Source organism: Anopheles arabiensis, chromosome 2 (assembly GCF_016920715.1).
Source record: "Anopheles arabiensis isolate DONGOLA chromosome 2, AaraD3, whole genome shotgun sequence".
NCBI lineage: Eukaryota > Metazoa > Arthropoda > Insecta > Diptera > Culicidae > Anopheles > Anopheles arabiensis.
In genome coordinates this window covers 44,601,873-44,621,190 of record NC_053517.1, presented here as the reverse complement: position 1 = coordinate 44,621,190, position 19,318 = coordinate 44,601,873, and the positions used below count along the sequence as shown (strand labels likewise).

At 45.7% G+C, this 19,318-nt stretch overlaps 2 protein-coding genes and 1 long non-coding RNA gene across 8 annotated transcripts in view; 2 read left to right on the top strand and 1 right to left on the bottom strand.

The window, feature by feature from the left end:
- Positions 1–1,269: 1,269 nt before the first annotated feature.
- On the bottom strand, positions 1,270–4,755 carry LOC120898603 (N-alpha-acetyltransferase 30A). The gene is made up of 2 exons (XM_040304678.1): positions 3,002–4,755; positions 1,270–2,915 (listed from the first exon to the last, which is right to left on the bottom strand). The coding sequence occupies exons 1-2, from the start codon at positions 4,139–4,141 to the stop codon at positions 2,751–2,753; spliced, it is 1,305 nt and encodes a 434-aa protein (XP_040160612.1). The 5' UTR covers positions 4,142–4,755; the 3' UTR covers positions 1,270–2,750.
- A 135-nt stretch (positions 4,756–4,890) lies between these two features.
- Positions 4,891–6,243, top strand: LOC120898607. Its single transcript, XR_005738678.1, has 3 exons — positions 4,891–5,129; positions 5,204–5,484; positions 5,607–6,243. It is a non-coding gene; the product is annotated as an uncharacterized LOC120898607 (long non-coding RNA).
- A 1,253-nt stretch (positions 6,244–7,496) lies between these two features.
- The window catches only part of LOC120897497 (maternal protein pumilio), a 148,211-nt gene continuing 136,389 nt past the window's right edge, over positions 7,497–19,318 (top strand). For 2 of the 6 annotated variants that reach the window (XM_040302446.1, XM_040302441.1), the window contains exons 1-2: positions 7,497–7,811; positions 10,097–12,994. The gene's annotated coding sequence lies outside the window, so the exon portion shown is untranslated. The remainder of the gene's footprint in view (positions 7,812–10,096; positions 12,995–19,318) is intronic. The other 4 variants (XM_040302445.1, XM_040302444.1, XM_040302442.1 and 1 more) reach the window with 4 other exon arrangements.

The window sequence follows — 19,318 nt, the reverse complement described above, 5'->3', positions numbered from 1 at the left end:
ATGTTTGTTTCCATCAGACTCCTCTCCCCAACCCCTCCTCCCCCTCGCTTCTACACCTCTTTTGCACTGGGAACAGGGTTGAACGAAATGCGCTGGTCGATTGCATTATTGCTCCTCCATATCCTACTTGTACTTCTCTCTTTGTTGGAATGCATTGTATTTTGCGTGCGACGCTCCGCGGACAGGCCACTCAAACGCGTTTTATCTTTTACATACATAAAGGTGCCGACGAACACGAAATTATTTTTTTTATGTTTTTGGCATTCGACCGAAACAAACGGTAATAGATAATTTCTTCTTCTAACGTACATGCCTATTTGCCTTCGCGATTCGTTTTGTCCGTACTTTATCTAGAGAATATAATGATAATAATAAAAAAAACATCTAATACAATTTCGGCACAAAATAAGAACGAACCGGCAATTTCTTTCCTGCTCCGCTTTGCTTCACTCTCCCATCACACTATCATCAAATTGAACCATTTGTTTGCTGATTTGTTGGTTCCACCTTGTTTCCCTTATCAGCAACAGTGTTGCAGTGTTTTGTTTGTTTTTTTCTTGAAACGGCAAATGCAATTACAAATGAAAATCGACAAAACCAACGTGTGAAACGTGCGAAACGATAGCAATACTAAATATATACATGAATACATATAATCCAGCATGTACCAACCATGTCTATTGAAAGCGCTTGTTTGGTGTGATACTTGACTGATCGATCGTTTAGCTTCTCAACCGCGCTTTCCACCTGTTTAATGTGGAAAGCGCTACACTGCTCAAATGAAGGGTCGCGTTTATTTGTTCAATCCCGCTTTTAATAATTCATCAATAATTATAAACGGTACACACAAACCGTTAGGCAGATTTTGACTGTATTTGCTTTCTTTTGTTTTTTTGTTTGCGCCACCCTCCTATTTGTGCCTCCAAACATTTGCGTTGATACATTGAAGCATTGGCGTTCGATACACACTCGGTGTTGGGAAAAGGATAAACTCATCACCAAAACAAACAAAAAAGCTACATGGAGTATCATGCGTAAAACAAAGCTCTACGCAGCAGAGAAAGATGGGGGAAAACACAGCAAGCAAGCAAACCAAGCAAAGGGAAATAAGGATAAGATCGCAAAGAATATTTAGTGAGGAAGTATTAACAAAAAGATCTTTAAAGTGTTGAATAAAAAAAGAAGGAAAAATGTAATAATTTTAATTATTTTTTTTCTTGACCCACGACCGAATTGATTTCTTTGTCCGTTTCAAGGAGTGTTCATCGCTCAATTTCTCTGACTTTATTGTTATACTTTTTACAAAATGGTAAACCGTTTCGGATTCATGTTTCGCATTCACGTGGTTGTTTATTTATTATAATTTACCTCCCCTTCTAACTACTATACAGCTTCGCTAACGACACAAACCGACCGTCCTGTGACCGTCCTGTGGTCGTCGTGTGGACTGGAGAAAGTTTACCAAGCTCTCTACATTTTGTTACACATCCTTCCAAAACCATACAATGCTCTGTCCTTGCTTGCATCCGAAAAGAAAATTGAAATCTGAACCAATGTGTGGAAGTAAAGAAATGTCTTAAGTTCGAGAGAAAAACAAACACAAATTCCTCACCCAACGTGTTAACATGTTAACTGTTTTGTTTTCTTCTTTTTTGCAGCAACACATCCTATCGGTATTATCAATGAAACAAACAAAGCTTGCACACAGGTGTCGGTGTTGTGCTATGCTAATCTCCTGGTCTCTCCTGGCGACCGCTGCTATACCCTCAGCACTGACTGGAAGAACACGATACACGCATGAAGCAAAAACAATCCCTACTAAAAATGGCTAGTACACTCGCACCCCCATACAATCACACACACACGCATACATATACACAGTACTATATTACAAAACAAATGGTAAAAGTGTTTTACAAATTTTCATTGTTCAGTGCCTTAGTGCGTTCGGTTGCAGCCGAAGCAGCAGCAGCAGCACCAGGGCCGCTGTCGTACGGTTTTCGTTACGATGGGAAATAAATTATTTGTGCTGATACGTTTCGCTGGAAAGAAAAGCCTGATGTCTAAAAAAAAAAGAACAAGTACAGAAGGGAAAAAGAAAATACACCAACAAACTGCCGCTTGCAGTTATACAGTGTGAAAGCGGACCCTGAAGCTGATCTAAACTCTTCTAATGATGGTTACGCTCGGGTGAAGAGGAACATAAAAACAAAACTGTGCACAAGAACAATGAGCAACCGCGTGCGCAGTGAACTGTTCCCATAAATATTGACCTATGCTGCCTTGTGTTACATTCGATCGCTTCATAAGGACCTAAACCATTTCAATTCCTCTCGGAGGGGGGCAGGGGAAACCGATTAAATATTGTTCCAGTCTAGGTTCAGTATTTGGTTGTGCAAGGAAAATGGGTGGCAGGAGAAACGTTTTGTTTGCAAAACATTTTGCTGATATCTATTAATGCCCATTCCATTTGAAATATCACGCAACTGCGAGCGCATAGCATAGTACAAAACGTATGAGTATCCGTTACAGCTCGTACTGGCTTCAGCATGCTGGCCATTTTGATTCACTAGCTTTTTGCACACATTCAAAATTGGCAACGGTCCCTTTCCCCGTCCCTGTCGCTAATCTTGGCCGGCGTTTATTGAGGACTTGTTGCCTTTGTTACCTGGGGCATCGCGACATTCCGTCTTATCTTCGATACAAACGAAACAAAAGGACATCTAGGTTTGGTAGGGGTACAGCTGCGCTCATCTGAACCACAGCTTCAGTCGTAACGCGTCGACACCGTTAAGGTAGTAGTGAAACAGCCGCTTGTCTCGCACAAAGCCCAGATTTTCGTACAACCGCAGTGCCGGTTGGTTCGTGATTTCCGTCTCCAGCACCACCTCATCGGCGTGGTCCTCCACCATAGCCTAAAATCAGAAGAAACCCAAAAAATGAAACACATCTTCTTTATCTACGAGCGTATGGAAAGGAATGGGCTTGCGCTTGATCGTACCTGTATTGCTTTCTGCACGAGCGTGGTGCCGATTTTTAGCTTCCGATAGTCCTTGTCCACTGCCAGCATTGCGATGTAGCCGCGGCGCGTCTCCTGCCGGTGAATGTCCAGCTTGCAGACGATCGCACCGACGCAAGTGTCCCGGTGCAGCGCCAGAAAGCACAGCTTTGGCCAGTTGTGTATGAAATAGCGGTAGGTGTAGATCGAGTACGGCTCGGACAGATCCTTCTGAATGAGCGCCATGATGGCGGGCATCTGGCGTTCCGATTCGTACACCTGGTAGCGAATCTCCATCGGTGTCAGGGCGGGCTTGCTCCCGTCCACCGCTGGCAATGGATCCGCTGAGGTAGATGGATCTGCGCAACTGGCCGTAGCTTGAACGCAGGAAGCTTGTTCCGGCTCGGCCGTGTCTTGCTGTACTGCCACCATTACGTCAGCATCGGCCGGCTGCTGAACTTGGCCCCTATCCGCATCCTGTAAGGCAGTTGCTGCTGTGGGACGTTGAGATTTGCCTTCTGCCTTGTCGACGGTCTTTGCGTTGCCATGCTCAGCACAGTCTCCCCCCTCACCCGTGGTGCTATCGTGTCCCTTTTTCGTAGCCCTACTGCGAGCCTTTTTCCTTCCCGGAGTGTCCTTATGGGTGGGCGGCAAGGACGTGACACCACCATTTGCCTCTTCACTTCGTGCACTCGGCAAACCATTCGTTAAGCCATTAAGTCCGATTTGAACACATTGCTCCAGCTTCTTGCTGATCGCATCGACGGCCGATGGCGACTCCTCGGCCGGCAGCCCGTTGCTATGACTACTGCTGTGGTTGTTACTGCTATGACTACTACAATTACTATTTACAACCGCTGCATTCCGCTGTTGCACCTGCTTCGCTAGCACCGCCTCCAATGGTTGCGCCCTTGCCGTGTCTAGCGTGGCGGAGGAGATTGTCGCATTCGCTTCTCCCGTCATCTCCGGCTCGGTAGAGCTATTTTTAGCTTTATTTTTCCTCTTGGCCTTCTTGCGCCTTCCGGCACCGCTCGCTACCGCGGCCACCGTGCTGCAGTCCTCCGCGGACGTTGCGTTCCCATTGGTAAGTTTACCGCTTGTTCCCGTTTCCGTCGGACGCCCGTCCGGTCCGATCACGTCCATTCGGGAGGGAGCGGGTGCCGCCTGCAACTTGACCGTCTTCTGCGTTTCTGGAGGTTTGTTCCTGTCACAACAGGGAAGAAAAATCCACTGCTCGCACGGCCGGGAAGCTGGCACAAAGATTTGCCTTGGTCAAACAAAAACGTTGGAACGAGGGGCAAGCACTTTCCCCACAGCAAACAGCTCACAGTGGGATGAACAGGGCACCACAACACAATTCCGTGGTTCAGATTGGACAGTTTGGTGCTTTTCCACGATCCGCGATCTATCATACGGTTTTCGTAATCGATATCATTTTTCCTTACTTTTTTTCCTTCCCAACCTTTCCCAGATCGCAGGGGGAGGGAGTTGACCCGTGCCGTTCCGATGGACGATTGCTCACAGGAAGGAGTGCAGTTTCGGTGGCACCACCGGACCTGCACGAGGTGATTTAGTACGTCCCCAGGGGTCAGGAAGAGAGTATCCCTCCCTTCGCACTATTCAATGGTGGGCAAAGGTTGGGTATCACAATACTGGTGCACTTTTCCTACGGGCGACTACTTCTGTGTGGACTTTTTCTTTTATTTTGCTACTACCCTTGCCAGTGCTATTGCAGCTCTGGTCACCTATTGCTGCACTTCTCTTGCACGTATTCTTTCGCTGTCGACTGTCAAATTCGTCGAACGTTCCCGTACAACATGGCGAGAGTTTTTGACGTAAACAAATCGCTGCATCTCGCTCACTTTCGCCCGTTCTCACTCGTTGTGTCATGCCATCTCTTTTGGCGCTTATGGACGTATGGAAAATGTAAACAAAGTGAGTGGTTGATATAAATGCGGAGTGCAGAATTTTGTTGATAATTTGAATCGAAATCGACTACTGTTTAGTGCAAATGTAATGAAATTGATGGGTAAAGGCCGTAGGTCTGGTGTGCAACGCATGAATCGTCGTTCAAAGCGGCCGCACGCCCGCAGCAGCACGGAATGCGACCATGCAAAATATCCGGCGCCGGGTATGTTTTTTCTTTTACGAAATCCTTAATATTAAGCATTAGATTAACAAGGCGGGCTATTCTTCACCTTGCAGATAAACCGAATGAGATGCTGTGCCGCAGTAGGAGATGATTTGCAAGCGGCAGGTTATTTTAGATGTGTGTGATTCCTATTTTGTAGACAACCATACAGCGGCATGGATAAAGGCAACATAAAACCTCACTGCGACACTACCAGCGACGTTTTTGGTTTGGTGGTTTTTGAAATGACGATCTGGATGAAAGATGGCTGTTCAGTGAGCATCAGAGCACGCATGTTCACAAACCTTCATGCACCGATATGCACAGCAAGGGAAAGCAGCTAGTTAACGATCAGGTAAGAGCCATGGCTAATATGTTGTGTAAGTACTGGTGCTATGTGTTCCATGAGGTGCAAAGTTTCATAGAGATGTGTAAATTTGTTTGTTTACATGTTTACCTCCTCCACCTTATCTTAAGGTGGTTTGCTCCCGGTTGAACACGTCGTGCTGACCCGGCCAAGATACCAACCATTCTCCAGATCACTCGGCCTGGGCATGCCTTCCTTTATAATCATCAGTTTTCGATCTACGATTGGTGCTGCTCCACCTGCCTCAGCCCTCTGCCCAGCATCACGTCCATCGGAATGTCCGGTTTGACGTCAGTAAGCGTGTGGTTCATATCGGTGATGTGCGGATTGACCTGTAATGTCGTTGGTAGATTCGTAGGTGCAAGAAAGCATAAACGATTCCAACCGATTGGGACCGTGAATTCGGGTCGGGTAGGACTAAAATAGGTTCAAGAACCGGCCTAAACTCGCTGCACCAATTGGTCGATGTGTTTATGTGTTATGACCTAGCGGACCTGCAGCATCCACGGATCTGTATGATATTCTGCTTTGCTCGGACACGACTCCACGTCGGATTGTGAAATGAATCGTATGTCCCACCACTAGTCAAAACGCGTCTGGAGTGTTTGATATGTAGACAAACGCAACGTGCCGGGGAGGAAGGGCCACAAGAGAGAAGATCTGTATGATCTGCAGCGTAGTTTGGCTCTTTTGTTTGACAAAGGTGCAACTTATTTAAAGCATAAATCGTGCTTGTAATTTAAATAAAAACGTATCACAAAAAAATCTAAAATTTCCCTCTTCTTACAATGTGCCACACGAGGAAAACAAAAGATTTGAGAAATTACAATTATCTTGATGACATTTATTTAATTTAATATGTTGCTATAATCCAATGCAATGGCATTGTTACGCTTGGAACGAGTAGAACAAGAAAAAATAATAGGGTGACGTGACGGAAGATTATCCGGAACCTTGGTACGGAAAGAAATCCGGAATTTATTATATGCATTGAAATATCACATATTACTTTCATACATGAAGTAGAGAATGATGATCATACATGAAACATGTTCATTTTAAATCTTTTTTGAGTTCCACCTGCACCTACGCTTGTTTGATATAGCTTCGTAACCATCAAACGGCATGGCACGCGAATGACACTTCTTGAGAACTGGCACGAAATAAATACATTAATAAAACCACCGTTAAAAGGTCAATACCGGCTTTACCCGATTCCCCCGGCGTCTCAAGGCCACAAGCGAATGAAGAGAGTACATAAAAAACCACCACCGGCTCAATTGACGCGATAGAAGAACATGTATAAGCAAGTGAGACGGCGGAGCACATATACTAATATGGCACACACATGAAATGTTGTATCCCGTGGGGTCAATGAGGGGGAGATGGAGGAGTAGTGGAGTGTATTTATTTTTTGGCTGCTTAAGCTTGTCTACCAAGAAAATTGCACACTAGTGCGAACCATCTTGAACCCTCAAAAACCCTCGCAACGACTTTCAAAAATGCTCGCGAGCGAGAGAAAATCGCACCGATTTGGAGCGTTGGCGAGCTCGTGAAAACACGGTATTTAGCTTGCGGGGGCTACTTTTATCACGTACGGTTGAGGAGTTTGCATTGTTAAACGGTGTGTCGTTTCTGAGCAAAAAGCAGCACGCCAGTGCAATGAATGTCCGTAGCAGCTGCTAAGAACAGATACACCGCACAGAAAGCCAAGGTGTATAGTGAGACCAGAGCATGTGCAGGTTTTCTGCCACGCTTTTTGGCCTTAAATAACCAGCTACAAATTTGCAAAAATATGTATCTTCCTCTAAAACTTTATAAACTTCAATCCAGCGTCATAAAAAATCGTTTTTCGAATAACGCACTCCGTTTTGTTTCATAATGTTGCTTGTCAACACGACCCCATCTGCCATCTGTACACCTCGGTGCTCGCTGTTCGCTCGCTCATCTCAGCTGACTCTCCCAGTTCTGGCCAAAGAGAGCGAGGGAAGGCACAAGAGAAAAGGATAGAGAACCGGGCCCGCGGTGCGGCACCAACACTGTGCCAAGAACAAGACGACGACGGTGAAGCTCATCACCAGAGAACCCCATCGCGGCGGACATACAGAACCGTGGACCTGTACCTATATTTCGTGGGACGGCGTGTTGGTCGTGCGTGAACGAAGCAGCGTGTTTGTGTCCGCAGCACCGCAGCAACATACATCCTTGTACAACATCCTTCCGCCCCTGGTGTAGCGACGATTAAAAAAAAAAAAAGGTGGCCGGGTCTGTGCCGTACGGCCGCGTTGTTCGGCATTCCGCGAGTTGGGTTCAAGGTAAGGAAGGGCATGTCCGATACTGCCTGGGTGCCGCAACCTAATCGTGTTGGGAATAGAATTAAAACAAAAAAGGTTGACCGGAAAGAGTCTGGCCTGGCATCCTGTGGTGTAGGTTTTACGATAAACGGCCGTTCTATGCGCTAGGCATGCGTGTGTGTGTGTGTGCGTTAGCGCGAGTGGGAGTGCGTATGCGTGTGTATGTGTGCGTGCGAACGATTCGGTGTGCATTGACCATGATAGAGATGTTCCGTGCGTGCATAATGCGAATGCTGCAGACAATGGTGCACTTGTTCGGTGGGGGTTCTTTTTTTTTCGTCGTGCAGTAGCACATGGCCAGGGGGAAGAATCCAACGGGAGAAGGAAATAGCACGGGGAGGATGTGCCTGTGTGGTTGTTCTGGTGCTACACACCTTGCGTGGATTGCATTGCGACAAAGCAAGCCGGGGACGATTCGCTTGCAAGCAGCGGAAGCCTTGCTGCCGTCGTCGTCGCATAGGCTTTTTGTGGTTGTTGTTGTTCTAGTTGTCTTTTCTCATTGCTCTACCGTGTGTAGTGGAGTGATAGTAGTGGTAAGGTAGCATCAGTAGCAGCCCGGAATTAAACTCGATACTCGGTTGCGGTTAGGTTTTTTTTCGTATGGGTGTAAGCGGCGCGCCGCCAAGGGTCGGTGGACGGATAAAAACGGGCGCACGAGCGTGCAAGCGAGAGAAAGAGAGGGAAATGAGAAGCGTTTTTAGCAGGAAAGGTCCCACAAGCGCGCGCGAGAGCAACGCAACGCTCTGTCTCTCTCTTTCTCTCTCTACGCTAGAGACACACGCACACATACACACGTACTGTATCTCTCTCTCTCTCTCTCTCTCGCTCGCGCTCTCGGATTGTTGCGGGATGTACGAGTTCTTGCCCTGGTACGCTCTTGCGCTGGTGTGCTGCGGCCAGTGTCAGAAGTATTCAGCGCGTCTCACCGTGTGCACGGACGAAAATCGAGTTGTGTGTACATATAGTTTTTAGTAGACGGGCCCATTGAATTGCTCTGGATGGCGGCAGAGGCAAGTACACTACTCCATTGGTTTTCTATATATATGTGTGTGTATGTGTGTGTTCGTGCGTGTGGAGCAGCAGCAGCTTCTACACGGCTGATGTACGCGGGGTGATGTTTTGTTCGTTTTGCGAAAAAACAAATGGCGTAACAAAGGCGGTCCCCGAACCAGGTTTTTCGTTCGCGCGGTTGTTCCCGCTATTCCCGCTTTTCGAGAACCCGCTGGATAAAGGGGGAAAAGCTTTGCTCCCAGCCTACTCTACTGGGCAAATGTGGCTGGGTTTTCATTCGATGCATTTCCGTGCCCATCCTCCTACTCCCCTACTCCTACGATGGAATAGGTGGGGGAGGTGAGGGAGTTCTCACGAAATCGTCGCATGGGGCAGAAGGAGACTGTGCAGCGCGCATTAATGCAGACCATTTCTGGGGAAGCTTTTGAATGGTTTGTACTGCATCAATGGCAGCAAGGTTGATCGAGAGACGAAAACTGTGTTGCCTCCGGAAGGATAATGGTTCTTTCACGACTTTTTTCTTCTTCTTCCTACTTGTCAATTGCCCCTGCCTGGTTCTAGATGTTTGTGTGTGTGTGTATGCGTATGCTCGTGTGTTGGTGTGGTTGTTCCGGTCGCAGCGCACCATTCTTACTCACCGCGGACACAACTACACGCATACAATCACGCATATGCTGCTGTCAGAATAGATGAAGGAAATATGGAACGGTGTTATGCTTCTGGGGCTGGGTGTACTGCTGTCTGGTGCTGCTGTCTTGCTCTGCTCGGATGAAGCAAATTCTTCCTGGCCTGTGCCAGCCTTTTATCCAGCTCTCCTTGCCATTGCCAAGTTGTATGAACCATTTTGCCGTTTTTTTTTTATTGTACGACACAAAGTTTTGCATAAAGGTGGGCAGGCAAAAACGGCTATTTTCCGCATTGTATGTTGGAGGGTGGGGTACGAGGTACGAGGCAACGAATTGGAAACTTGTGTCGGTGCATGTTGAAGGAATTGGTCTCCCTCTGGTCATTTAATTGCGGCCTGTTCATTTCCGGCCAAAGTTTTCATTCTGCAAAGGAAGCTTTCATTGATGGCAAAGTGGAATTAAAAGAAAGAAAAAAAAGGATAAGTGTGCACATGGTCGTTGTTGGATATTGTTGGTCTCTTTTTTCAGAAATGTTGACATCTGCAGCGCTGATTGTGATATTCATTTTTTATCTCTTCTTTTTCCCCTCTCTTCTCTTCCTTTTGTCAGGCTTCAACCGAAACGCCCGTGTACAGTTAGTGATAAAGTGAGCAACAAAATTATCAAGTAAAATAGTGCATTCACCAACCAACCAACAACCATTGAATACAACACCACCACCACCACCACCATTTACTACTACTGCTATCTTCATCGTGCACCTTACAATTTGCTGTCCCGTTTTTTTGAATCGTTCTGGATTGTCGTTGTGTTCTTTTGTTTTGTTTCACCTTTCCATTCGTCGAAATCCGCAAACGGCAAAATTATCCGGGCTCCATTTTTTCCCTGGAAATTCGAACCAAAACCCTCGGCGTGTAATTCTGTATCACGGCCGCCCCATCTCTCCTTCGCCAGCACCAGTTCCTGGTTTTTGCGTTCCTGTTGTATAGAAACCTGTATAGAAATTGATGCAAATAGCTCGATTTTAAAGAACAGTCGCAGTGGTCAAACGGATGAATGAAGTGATTGGTTATTTGTTTGTGTAAAGAGGTAAAAACAACATTGATCGCGAGCGTGACGGAGATCGGTGCAACAATTGACTTTTGCCCGCAGTGCTGTACTTGTGTTTGGCGTACATGTGTGTAGGATTGTATTCGGTCGTTTCTATTTGCTGCGATAAATTCGTGTCCATCATCAAAACCCGCAAAACGCGTGAGCTGTGCGACAAACGAGGCGTGTGAGGCGAGCGATTTTTCTCACGCGGTGAGATCTGCTGTGCTCACCAAAACATCGCCACCATCTCTGTTCGCTTCCTCGTTGCTGTGGAATCATCCCGCATACACACACACGTACGGCATCTGTTCGGTGAGGTGCAGGATTTCTTGGAGTGTGACGAAATACACTGCCTCCCTATCGTGCGTGAACCTTTCTGTGCGTGTGTATCATTGCGATCGCGGCGTGCATTTTAATTTTGTTCTGTTTTCCCTCCCCCGGGTGGCCGATCCAGCTCTGGCGCTGCGTCTGGAAGTGTGCCCGTCTTCTTTTCTTGCCGTGTGTATGTGTGCAGGGTTGCGCAAATAATCGTAACCAGGAGCAGCCGCCCAGCTCTCTCTCTCTCTCTCCGGCAAGTGGGAATTCTGTAGCTGCAGCGCGGTGTAAATAGTGATACAGCTCACGGATAGTGTTTCTCGCATCTTCACGCCACTCTGCGAACCGTAGCCGGTTGTGTTTGTGGACGCGCCTGTGTATGCTGTGTATATACTTCTTCTGTGCGTGCGTGCGTGCCTGTGCGTATGCGTGCGGCGTTCTTGTTTCGGAAGAGTGAAGCCGTTTTTTTGTGTATATGTGTGTGTGTGTGCGTATGTGTCTCGTCAGTCTATTGTGAAACAATTGTTCCGTCTCTGTCACTGGTGCCCTTGGCCATCGCGCCTTCGCCCATGCGTTTGTTGACCGCCGACCAACACCGCCTCCGCGCATATTCAAATAAGCCGATTGCGTACTTTGTGCGTCCATCCGCGTGCGATTCATGCGATCGCGCAAATAATAGTCCTTGAAGCATACGCGCGTGCTTGTGTGTAAGTTTTTGTATTGATCGCGGTCAAAAGTGCGTGTGCGAGCCTGTGTATGTGTGTGTGAGAAGGAGGAGGAAGTATTGCACAAGCAGCAGCACGTTGCGGTAGTTTTCGAATAGAAGCATCATCATAATCGATCCCCGTTGTGTTCAGGCCACAGGCTACAGCATACAAGTGTGTACATTGGTAATATATAAAAAAGCAAAATATTAAAAAAGTGTATAGCGTTCTCGTGTAGGTGTAAGCGCACGTATGTGTGCATATTGTGAAAGTGTGTAAAGCAAAAGTGCATAGGACCGATAGGTCTGCGAATCTTTCCTCCCGGTTTTAGAGAAGTCATTTCAATCCTTGCCGGTGTGTAAGCGCGCTCGTGCCTGTGCCAAAGGTTGCAGTGTGCGTAGTGGAAAGCTTGCGTATTGTTTGCCAGTGTTCGGTACGAGTGTGTGCGTGCGTGTGCGTCTGAGTGTGCTGTTGTTGCATAGCTGCGTTTGTTCATCCAGCCGCTCCACACGAACTAAAAGCGGGGTGCATCGTCTTGTGTGTGTGTGTGTGTGTGTATCGTGTACAGTGTGTATATTTTTTTGGTTTTATCCTACCACTCCTCTACCCCCACTACCGCCACCATCTGCATTCAATTCTAAATCAAATGTGTCATCAATACCAATAAGAAAAAGCAGTGCATAGTGTTGTGAAAACAAATCGCATTTTATTTGTTTGCTTGCAATCGGTCGCTGCAACTCACGCCTGAGACGGCCCCAAACACCACCACCAACCACCCGACGTGCATTGCTGCATTCCGAGTGTGCGATTGAGTAGTGTGTCTGTGTGTGTGTAAATTGTGCTGCTGTTTTAGAAGCTGCTTGCCGCTCAACAAAGCAGACGCGCCTCGGTTTTTGCTATCTGTAGCGGCGCGCGGTTCCTTCTCGGCCGTGTGTGTGTGTGCGTGAGCTGTTGCGATACTGCACCGCAACTGGCGGATTGAGCAACGACGCAACGACGTCGCGGCGACGAGGATAGCAGCGCACTGGCCGCGTAGCAATCTAGAAGGCCCTGTACACACGCATACCAACGCGCAGGACCTGGGGGGTTTTATGCTCAACACAAACTGCTGAACCCCGTCCCAAAAAAAACACAAAAAAACGCGCACCGTTTGGCCGCGAGAGCAAAGAGCGTGCCGTGGAGTTGTTGTTTTCAAACAAAAACCACCATTTCTCATCCGAGCGGGGACCAGTGGCAGGGAGATAGACGGTCGTCCAACCGCGCGGGTCTCATCTTATTCCGGGTGTGTCTCTGTGCGCTGCGTGCGTGCAAAAGGCAACTCTGCTCTACTCGCCGCGCTCTCCACACTGAACTTTCTTCTGCTGCGGCACAACAGCGCATCGGAACAATCGTGAAGGTACGTTCAAATGGGGTTGGGATGGGTTTTTCGTTTGTATATGGCATGCGATACTATTCTTTAGTACCGATGAATGATACAGAGACTTAGTATATTTTAACGGTTCAAAGCACATTTAATTCATATCAACTTCGTGCTCATTCCATTCCCTCTTCACTGCTTGTTTGTCTGCTGTGCTTGGCTACGTGCATAAATCGTTTCTTTGTATGAGAACGTCAGCCACATATTTTATGCCTAAAACATCTGATACAAACATATTAATATCTCGGTACTTGATCAGTAAAATTGCTTATCGATCAGTTTCAGTTATTTACGCTTTAAAGTTTATTTTAAAATCAGATGAGCATAATAGTCCATTCGAGGTTGAATGTATTGAATTTATTTATGTTTTTATTTACAATTCAGACGCAGAATTTATAAGTAAATAGATAAAAAGATATGGGGTGACTGGATGGTCTAAGGCACATCTCCTCCTCTATAAGCCTCAAGTAGATCGATTCCCAATCGTATCCTCGTAGTAAGGATTCCATTATTTAGTACAATCCTGTATACAGGGTTTTCCAAGTCACTTTCGAATGTGAACATTGTTATTCACCACGTGCAAGATGTTATCCTCATCAATCTAACATTTAATTTTCATCACAATAATTTTTAATTTCTTTAGCATGATTTTCAACACGACTCAAGCTGGATTGAGTTTGACAGTTATTTGTTATGTGTTGAAAATCATGTGTGGAAAGTGAAATTTCTTTTTGAAACAAATATACCATTTGACAGCTGTTGAAAAAAATCTTTAATGCGGTGAATAATTTATATGCACATTTAAAAATGACTTGGAGAATACCTTGTTTAGCCGGGATAGTGTAGAACGATATATCAAGTAGAAGCATCAATTATGATACAAGGATTGCTGTTGCTTACCACACAGTTAAACAGCTAAAGTAATGTTACATTAGTCCTGTTTGATTGTTATGGTTTTAAAATTAAAACATTCTAGATAACTATGGTTCGAATTGTGTATATCGTTCTACATTACGTAGGTGTGTCCGATACAACTGCGCTGCGGGACAACAAAAAAAGCGTTATCCAGCAATCTCTGGTGGAAATGGCACGTTTTACATATGCAATGATGCTTGCCGCTCGTCAATCATCTTTCCACTCCGGTAATTTCCCCTAACGCACAACACCACCCACCAGTAGCAGTGTTAGCACCGTTGTGCAAGTATCTGTATGGGTTTTGTGCAATTGGCACGATCGCTACTAATAATGCGCTAACATTACTCGCCCTTCGTGTCAGGTGTGGCTGGTGGATGCGACTATTGCCTTTTTTTGCATGCCTCATTGAACTGCGCGAAGATAAGGACGGTTACATGCCGTTTGTTCTGATGCTGGTGCAGTATAACACTATTTAGTTAATCAATTTACGAGCTAAATCGAGCTCATAGGGATCTGAGCTAATGGACTGGAATGAATGTCGCTCAAAATGTCTTCTTCGATGGTAACAAATTTCAAACCACTGGTTAAGTGTAAAATTATGCATTTAAAACAGCGAAATTTCGCCTTGCAGTGAAAGGGATGTTCCAAACGACAGGAAAAATTTAGTGTTACTGTTCAGTGGACTTCTTGCTAGACTCACTTAAAGCTTCAAACAAATCACCTACGCCAAGTAGGCGCACTAACGAGTGGTTTAAAAAAAAGTGTAAGGCCATTATCAAGATAACCGTGGGAATACATCCTTAGGGAATACATTGGAACTCGACAAGCGCGCCTAGCCCTTTTCCCAACATGTCCGAGGGGGCAGATGCATTTGGGATTATTTATGACCTATGTCATTTAATCCCATTCCGGCAGTCAGAGCAGAGAGTGGCAATGGCGCAGCAAGTCCAACGAATGCAGAACAGAGTGGGTGATACCTACACACGCCTGGCGGACCGGTATGTTTGGTTCTGTTTACCATTCCGGGCGCACCAACCGGGGTTATGGTGTGTTTATTCGATTATATGTTTCAGACTGGCGCACATTACTTTTAAATCAGCATTGTTACAAAGCAAAAGGGTTAAAAAGGGTTGGAGCGGAATATTCCGGAAGGAAGCATGAGTTTGAACACGCGTGTGTGTATGCCGGAATGAAATTATCAATAGAACATATAAAGATTTGTGTGGTTTATGCATTATGTTACATGTTTGGTAATGTAAATTAAATGGGCTGTAATGTACAAATTTACTTTCAGGACAATGCAGGAAATAGAACAATAGATTATATATTCCATTTCATACAAAACTCAACCAAATGGTACTTAAGGATTGGTAAAGGTTCAGCTTTTTTGGCTAACGAAGTAACCGTTATACCTCTACGGTTAATGATTTACCAACGCAAAATATTGCGCAAAAATGTTTGTACTAGTGTTGGGTTTCATGAATCTTTCGTTGAGATTCATTCATATGAATCTGCAGTGGTGAGTGATTTGAATCTCGAATCGACTCTTCAATGATTGATGAATATTCAAAGATTATCATTTTAATCATTTTAATGGATTTATGAAACGATTCACGAATCTATAAGATTTATAAAAATTCATATATCTCCAAGGATTCATGCATCTTTGGAGATGTGCAATTTTCAAAATATTGAATTTACGCGATCCCACCAAACAACATGCCCATCATGGGTTCAAGTATGGACCGTCTCCCCGTAACAAAACAAACTATCCGGCTGCGTGGTTATTGCCAAGAATTCTCCAAGAAGTTACGCCAAGAAGAAGAATAATGAAAAGCTTAAGCTCTATGAATCCTTGGAGATTTATGGATCCTTTGAAATTCATGAATTCCTAGAGATATATGAATCTTTAGAGATTCATGAGTCTTCTGAGATTCATGAATCTTTCGAGATGCATGAATCTTGCAATCGAGCTTCTGATTCATTGAATCATTTCAAAGATTCATTCAGATTCAATCTGATTAATTTAATCATTTCAAAGATTGATTCAAATTCATGAATCTGAATCAGATTTATCCAACGCTAGTGTGTACAGTAAAAAAAAGATGTTTTAATTAGGAAATGTTGATTTAGCTTTACATTTCTACGATTAGACATGCAGTTGACGGATAAATTATGTACTGATTATCATAGTAATTTACTTCAAAATCCCGGGCTAGGATTAGTGGATTAGTGAATTAGTGTAAATATAAAAATATTAAAAATTACCTAGTAAACAGAAGAATTTGATAAGATTAACGTACATGAACAGGTCTTGGGTTCAAAGAGCAATGTTTTTGTTATTCTACATTAAAGTTCTTAACTTAATATCTTAATTTCTTAACCTTTTTTTTTTGTTAATGGAGTTTGATTTAATTTGGAATCTTGTAATTTTAAAGCAACTTACGTTTCCAACTCTGGTAGATCCTGTCAACTAGGTAGATCCTGTCCTGGTAGAAAGTCAAGATACTACTTTTAATTAAAACTGTTGACAGAATAGGTGGTATTATTTTATATCTTATGTTATAAATTTGCTCTTTATACTGGTTTTGTTTGTATTTATGGAAAGTTGTTTGCTGCCTTCACAGGAGTAATAATTCTTTTATTTAAAATATAGCTGCGATACCTAGCTAAATGCGCTTTGCTGTAAGGAAAAACATACTGTAGCCCGATCACATTTCTCCCACCAAACCAACTTGGAATAATGTTATGTTCCCAATCACGCCGTACATCATAATAATAAAAACACCTTCTCTGAATGCTACGAAGTAGTATTGCTCCATCACGCTGCTGTCAGTTCGTGGAACGTCAAATGCAACGATTTCCGAATGGCATTAGCACGAGTTCCTCTCTCCCATGTACCTTTCTCCCGGCGGTCTCACGCATGATCCCAAACGTGTATGGGAACCGTTCGAAACATTTGGGTAGAAAATTGATGTTCTCTGCCGTCTTCCTGATTCTTTTTTTGTGCGTGTGTCGCATATGCTGCTCGTCGTCCCGTCCCTGCTATGACTGCAGTTGACATTTCACGGTACGTTGTCATTGTCCTGTCACCGATAGCTATGGCAAGATGGAGGTGTAGAGCGCACCATCTTGCGCTGTGCGTTCCACACCAATGCCTGCACCAATATAGCAACGATCCTAGTATACGCTGTGTGAGAGTAAGGGAGAGAAATGAGTGAGTGCGTGAGCTCGGCTGGGTGCACAAATCTAGCTCCAAGAATTTGCCCGAATATTGCTCGTTTTTGCGGGGTGCCTCTGATGGACGGTTTTATTGCGGGTCACAGCGATTGTTGTGCGGGTGTGGGCAACGTTCTTCTCAATCCGGACAGGCCTCTGGAATTATGGCAAACCAGTGCGCATCCCAAACCCCGGGAAAGCCTCACTGCTCGTTAGGGGTTGACGTCTTCGTTGAGGCAGCAGCATGACAGTTGCCGGCACGTTAGAATGTGCCTTTCGTTCGCAAAGCCACAAGAGAGCGCACTCACAATGGAAAATAAAAGGAAAAGAGAGAGAGAGAGAGGGAATGGACCAGAACGAGAGCGAGAACCTGGGACAGACTGAGAAAGTGAATTGAAGTTTACACTTGAGTAGCGTGGTAGATAAACTTCAAATGGCTTAACTTCCCTTCTTTTGCACTCCAAGCCCCCGGTCCCGGACACACAAGTACAATATACACAACACAACCCTGCCCCCCACACATACACGTATGAAGCGGCGCATGTATAGGCTCGACCGAAGACACTGCTCCGCCGTGGCTGCTTCGTTCGTTCACCTGTGTTCCGTTGCGGCAAAAAGGTTGGATGGCCACGGCGAAAGGGAAGGAGGGGGATGGGGAGCAAAGGGAAGAAGCATAAGAAGAAACACAACACAAATCTGCGCGTAGCATTAAATTTGCCTATCCGCCGTTCACTTTGCCGCATTGTGGTGTGCGCCTTGCACACGTTCTGCTCTGCTCTGCGCGCTCTGGGGCTACGGTAAGAATGTGTTCTGCGTGTGTTTTCTTTCCCGTCACATTCTTAGCGCGCTCTTTCCCTTTTCTTCTCCGCTCGTTGTCTTGGCGCGCTCTCTGGCATGTGTGTGTATGTGCCCGGAGTATCGTGCTCAATCTTTTTTACCATCACCTTTCGCTTTGCTTTTGCCACCCAGCAACTGCCGCCAGCAGCACCACCCGTGTGTGATCGCGTCCGATTCCTTTTCCATCGATCCGCCGCGGATTGTGTCTCGCGCAGTGGAAAAGAACAAGCAATGACCCGTGAATGTTCTGGTCGTCTCCGAGGCTTCTCCGAGCCTTCTTCGCGAGCTCCCCCCCAGGTGTTGTGTTGTGTTGGTGGAAGCGTGTTCCGCTTTTATGATGCTTCCACAGCGCGAGGACTAATTTGGAAACTTCTCCCACCGGTAATGATGTAGTTGCTACCCCATTGAGGCAGGAAAAGGCATATGAGAAGCAGCCCTGTGTAGGATGGTATTGGTGTTGGATTCCGATATGATGTGCGCTTTGGCGCACCTGAGCCTTCACTTCTTTTGCTCAAATTAGATCGAAATCATGCCTTGGTTGGCTTGGTGTGGCCCCGCCGGAAACAGGCGGCAACTGGCATGGGCCCCCCCATCTCGTTTCCCGAAACCCACCACCATTTGATGTTCTTCAATCTTTCATCATCTTTGCTGGCCGCCGTCATCATCTGGCAGTGGTGCGGGCGCGCACTCTGTTGCATTAGAACGCGCTGGCTGTTTGACGGTGATTTGGTACGATTTTCCATTTCCATCCAAGATGAAGGCTGCTGGTCCCTAGCGCGCACACACACACGCCATGTGTATAGCACCGCAGCGAATGTGTATGTGCCCCATGCGTCCGTGTGTCTGTGTGTTTATGTTGTATGTTTCCCTTTCATTTCGCACTGCATCCAGCGAGTGCGGATTTGTTGTTCTGAGGGCTCGCACAGCTCTTTTTATTCCCGGTGCCGTGGTCTATGGTGGTAAGTTTGGGCAGCGGGGAGGTGAAGGGTCGGATTGCTTCTTCGATGATGCTCTGTTGCTTTCGAGCTCTGTTGTTGGGTATCGATTTTGTCGCTCGACCTGAGCTGAGGGTGTATGGGAGTTTTTTTTTAATGTTCTTACAGGGTTTTCCGAGTCAATTTCCTAAAGGCCGGGCTACATTGACCGTACTCGCAAGTGTAATTTCGATTTTCACTAGCGCATCTATCGGCGGCTGGTAGAAGCTTTTTTTGGACGTCGGGGGAATGGTCGTGCCGGATCTCAAAATTAAGTAGTTTTTTAACCGTTTTTCGATGCGAAAACGGCTGGAATACTTGCACAACATATTTTTGTATCAATTACAAAGCTTTTTCA

Coding starts and splice junctions, on each gene's coding strand:
- LOC120898603 (XM_040304678.1), bottom strand. CDS start 4,141: ATGGACGTGATCGGACCGGACGGGCGTCCGACGGAAACGGGAACAAGC. Junction 2,916..3,001: donor TCGTGCAGAAAGCAATACAG/GTACGATCAAGC, acceptor TTCTGATTTTAG/GCTATGGTGGAGGACCACGC.